This window comes from Babylonia areolata, chromosome 6 (assembly GCF_041734735.1).
Source record: "Babylonia areolata isolate BAREFJ2019XMU chromosome 6, ASM4173473v1, whole genome shotgun sequence".
In the NCBI taxonomy this organism is placed as follows: Eukaryota; Metazoa; Mollusca; class Gastropoda; order Neogastropoda; family Buccinidae; genus Babylonia; species Babylonia areolata.
In genome coordinates this window covers 12116055-12121256 of record NC_134881.1, presented here as the reverse complement: position 1 = coordinate 12121256, position 5202 = coordinate 12116055, and the positions used below count along the sequence as shown (strand labels likewise).

The 5202-nt window shown below is 50.6% G+C and overlaps 1 protein-coding gene across 1 annotated transcript in view; it reads right to left on the bottom strand.

Annotated features, from left to right (window-relative positions):
* LOC143283289 (zinc finger protein AEBP2-like) overlaps nucleotides 1-1283 on the bottom strand; it is a 39069-nt gene extending 37786 nt beyond the window's left edge. The window contains exon 1 of the mRNA XM_076589472.1: nucleotides 1122-1283. Coding sequence (XP_076445587.1) covers nucleotides 1122-1150 — 29 coding nt within the window. The 5' untranslated portion in view covers nucleotides 1151-1283. The remainder of the gene's footprint in view (nucleotides 1-1121) is intronic.
* Nucleotides 1284-5202: the final 3919 nt, after the last annotated feature.

Here is a 5202-nt window from a genome sequence, read left to right as displayed (position 1 = left end):
GAAGTGGTTTTTTTTCCTTCTTTTTTTTCTTTTATTCCAAACACACCGAAACAAAATCAATCTAGGCAAAACACGGACGTCAGAAAGTGTCATCGACGTCAGTGTCATTTCTATGCGACTTGGAAAACATACAACAGAACTGCGTTTGCGCAACCAGCCGTCACACACACACACAAAACGCTGGGACACGATATTAGCTTCTTTTTTTTTTTTTAAGCTCCTTGTTACTTTGCTGTTGAGGTGCACACTTTTTTTTTCTGAACAAAGATCTGTGTGAAAACTGAAGAACGTACTGCATTGAAGCTACTATATATATATATATATATATATATGGGACTCACCCACTCACTTAAAACAAGAAAAAAAGAAACGGTACAAGTCGGTCCCACCCAAAAAGTGGGCCGGCCCCCAAGACTCCCTCGGAACAAAGACAACCAGGGGCTCAAGAAAAGAGGGGGGGAGAGGAGGAGGGAGAGGGGGGAAGAGAACAGGGAGAGTGGAGTGGGTGGGGTTGGAGGGGGGGGGGGGGGGGCAAGCAGTCACAGCGCCACAGTGGAAGAAAAAGGAGAAGAAGAAGAAACTGGAAGAAGACTAAGAGAACACGAGGAGGAGGACGAAGAGGAGGAGGAGGACGACGACGACGAAAAGGAGGAGGAGGAGGAGGAGAATATGATAACGGCGACGGCGAAAAGGAAGAAGCAGAAGAAACTAAAGGAAGAAGAAGCTGGAGAATCTGACAACGACGACGACGAAGAAACTCGAAGAAGAAGAAATTGAGAAGAACATGAGGAGGAGAAGGAGGAGGAGGAGGAGGAGGGGAAAGAATATGACAACGACGACGACGACGACGAAGAAAGTGATGATGATGATGATGTTAAAACGAGAAGGAAGAGAAGAAGGAGAATACGATGACGACGACGACGGAAAAGAAGAAGAAACCCAACACCTCGTGCCCCCCTGCCCCCCCCCCTCCCTCCCCCAAAACAACAACAACCCCGACATGGCAGTGAACTCCTCCACACTTCTCAAACCAGACTAAACACACACACACACACACACGAATGCCATCTCTCCCTCTCTCTCTCACACACACACTACATGACGAAAATAATTATACTCACAGCCATAAAATGCACTCCGCCGAACCCATCAACGTAGTTTTCAAACACAGAAGAGAGAGAGAGAGAACAAGGAAACCCCCTCAAAAAATTTCAAAGCTTTCCAATTCCAATCAATCACACTGTCGAGGGGGATGGCAGGGAAGGGGGAAGAGATAAAAAAAACAAAAAAACTTCACACACTTAAAAAAAAGAAGAAGTAAAAAACAAAACAAAACAAAAACAAGTTCACACACACAAGTCCTTGTGTCGCGTTGTCCACACAACACACTCACACACACACACACAACGGCTGCAACCACTACTACTACGGCAATGGTGGTGGCTAGTTGCTTGGTGGTACCACTTCTGTCCACTGACCACGGAACAAAGGCAATTTTATACACCACACACGGAAACTGGGGAACGTGCCTGTGTGTGCGTGCAGTGCTGGGTGTGTGCGTGTGTGTGTGTGAGGGGGTCTTCTCAAGTGAAAAAAAAGGGGGGTGGGGGGAAGGGGAGGGGTAGAGGTGAATGCGCGGGGCGAGACTAAAGACGAGGAGCAAAGGTTCTGTGTGTGTGTGTGTGTGTGTGTGTGTGTGTGTGTGTGCGTGTGTGTGTGAAGTGTGTGTGTCTCTCTCCCTCTTCCTCCCTCCCTCCCTCTCTCTCTCTCTCTCTATCTCTCTCACTGAATCTCTGTGTGTCTCTCTCTCACTCACTCTTTACTTGACTGACAAAGACTGCATGCAGTGAGGGGGGTGGAGATTTTTGCCCGGAGAGTGCGCGCGAGCGGCGAGTGACGACGGCACGTATCACACACCAGTGATAGAAAACTTGACGCTGGCTTGCTGTGTCACACACACACACTCTCTCTCTCTCTCTCTTTTCTTGCCTCAGCCATCACACACACACACACACACACACACACACGTACGTCTTGTCGCCCCCCCGAAACAAGTTCAAGACACGAGGAAGAGGACTTCCACAATCAGGACGTCACTCTGTCTGGGAGACGATTAAAAAAAAAAAATTAAAAAAAAACCCAACCAACCAACCAACACAGCCACCCTTCTTCCCCACTTTCTATTTCCCCTCCTGCTACGAGAATAGAAAGGAACCACCACCACCATCACTACCAATACCACACTACTACTACTACTACCACAACTATAACCAGCCCGGCAAGCACCCGTCACAAGCATGCACTTGTTCAGTTCGGTCGGCCCGTCATGCAGTGTGGGCGGCGTAGCGCAAGCCAGCCTGTGCTTCCTTCTCAATGGAATATTTACCTACTACTCCCTACAAACTGGGTCGACGTGTCTGCAGTGCACCCTCCGCCGCCACCCCTACACCCCCCCCACGCTCTCCCTTCACCCCCACCCCTCCCCACTCCCCTCGTATCGCCACTCACACAATGCAGCTACCGTGATTGTGCTGGTATATATATATATAGGTATAGTAGTGGCTTGCCTGCCTGCCTTGACCCCAATGCACCACAGCAAAGCAGTTTGGTATTGACTGGTGCCGTGTGGTCTGCTACTTGCACTACAACGGAAACCAGAGGGCCCGTGCTTATCGTGGTGTGAAATGAAATGATGGGATCGCAAACGGGATCGGAACAGGTCACAAACGGAATCAGAACGGGGAAACGGGAGCCACGGACTTATAAATTGTCCATGAATCGGAACGGGTCAAACAGGGAATCGGAACGGGTCAAATCGGAACGGGTTAAACAGGGAATCGGAACGGGTCAAACAGGGAATCGGAACAGGGAAACAGCAAATCGGAACGGCCAAACAGGGAATCGGAATGGGTCAAACATGGAATCGGAACGGGTCAAACATGGGAATCGAAACTACGGACTGATTTATTAATAGACTTATCCGTGAATCGAAACAGGTTAAACACGGGATCAGAGCTACACACTTTACTGATAGTACGAGACTGGAACAGGCAGAACCGGCTCCAAAACGGATTTAAGAGGCATTGATAGTTCGATCAAACCAGACTACTGGGTTGGAGAGGTAGAGTGTGTCACATTGGGGAGGTGGTAGCAGCACAGCAGTCTCTTAGGTGGAAAGCTCCAATATAAACCTGGAACAGTATCGGCTTGTCTTTGGGGAGGGGGGCTGGGGTTGGGGTGGGGTGGGGATGAAGAATGGGAAATGGGTTCGGTGGGGGGGGGGGGGGGGGAGGATTGGGGGGCATTGGGTTAGGAACTGGAATGACTGGGACGGAAGTCGGTGGAGGAGGAGGGGAGAAAGAGAAGAGGGTGGAGAGCTCAAAACGGCACAAAGCCTGAGTAGAGGAAAGGAGGGACGGAGGTGGAGGAGGTCGGGGGGGGTGAGGCGGGGGTAGGGGGAGGGGAGAGGAAGGAGGGGTTTTGATATCAGGGAATATGAGTGGCTAAAAACACGGCAGGTGCCTGCATACCTCAGCTGGTGGAGCCGCCAAGCCCCATTCTGCAGGTATGGAGAGGAGTCTCTTGACACTCCACAACTAAACTACAAAATCCCCCAGGCGACCAAACTGAATACGTGTCACTCAGTTGGGGGTGGGAAGGAGGTGGGAAAAAAGGGGGAGAAAAGAGATTGGGGGTGGAGGTGGGGTTGGGGGTTGAGAGAGGGAGACTGGTACACATCGACACAGGAGCTTAACATGCTAAAAACGCCTTCAGGGGACAGGTTGCAGTCAGCACGGGATGGGATACTGGAAGAACGGGATGGGATACAGGTCAGAACGGGAGATACAGGTCAGAACGGGATGGGATACAGGTCAGAACGGGACAGATACAGGTCAGAACGGGACAGATACATGGGATACAGGTCAGAACGGGACACACAGGTCAGAACGGGATGGGATACACGTCAAAAAGGGATGGGATACACGTCAGAACGGAACAGATACATGTCAGAACGGGATGGGATACAGATCAGAAGGGGGACAGATACTCACAGCACAGGCCAAACGGCAATGTACGAAATGGGAATGTACGAAACGGGAATGGACGAATCGGAAATTGACAAAATGGAATGGACGAAACGGGAATGGACGAAAGGGGAATGGACGAAATGGTATGAGCGAAACGGGAATGGATGAAACGGAAACTGACAAAATGGGAATGGACGAAAGGGGAATAGACGAAATGGGATGGGCGAAACGGGAATGGACGAAACGGCAATGGACGAAAGGGGAATGGACAAACGAGAAATGGACGAAACGGAAATGGGCGAAAGGGGAATGGACGAAAGGGAAATGGAAGAATGGGGAATGGACGAAAGGGAAATGGAGAAATGGGAATGGGCGAAACGGAAATGGAGAAATGGGAATGGGCGAAACGGAAATGGAGAAATGGGAATGGGCGAAACGGAAATGGAGAAATGGGAATGGACGAAAGGGAAATGAAAGAAAGGGGTATGGACGAAACAGAAATGGACGAAACGGGAAATGGACAAAACGGGAATTGGACGAAACGGGAATGGGCAAAACGGGAATTGACGAAACGGACCTGCTCCCTACTGCTGGTAAGTTCCTCCACTTGACCGGACACGTTCGGTGCACTCAGCTGACACACCAACCAGCGCGAAAGTAACACGGTTACGGGTGGATTGGTAGGACCCGGGATTGGGGAAGAAGGGGGTGGGGGAAGGCTACAAACATCGGGTGGGGCACGGTGGTGGGGGGTCCGGACAGTCGGGCGAGGGGTTGGGTACATCATGACCGTCGTAAAAGGCCAAGGTGATTGGGGGAAGGCGTGGGTGATGTGTGTGGGACTAAGACATCTCCTTCTCTCTCTTTCTCTCTCTCTCTACGACTTCTCTTCTCTCTCTCTCACACACACAAGCACGCACACACGCACACAAACACATACAAACACACACAAAGCAACTGAGTTTAACATTTGGCAAACTGGGAATAGAAGATTCGGAATCAACAATTTCGCGAAATACGGCGAGTTGGAATGACACCGTCTGCCTTTTTACTCCGAACTTCCCCACATTCTGTTTGCCCTGTGGGTTTTCAGTCACGGGCCTGCCTGCTGGTGATGTCTGAGTAGTATAGAGGGAGACTTCCGCAAGAAATGTGGTGGCCTTTCCACACGCCC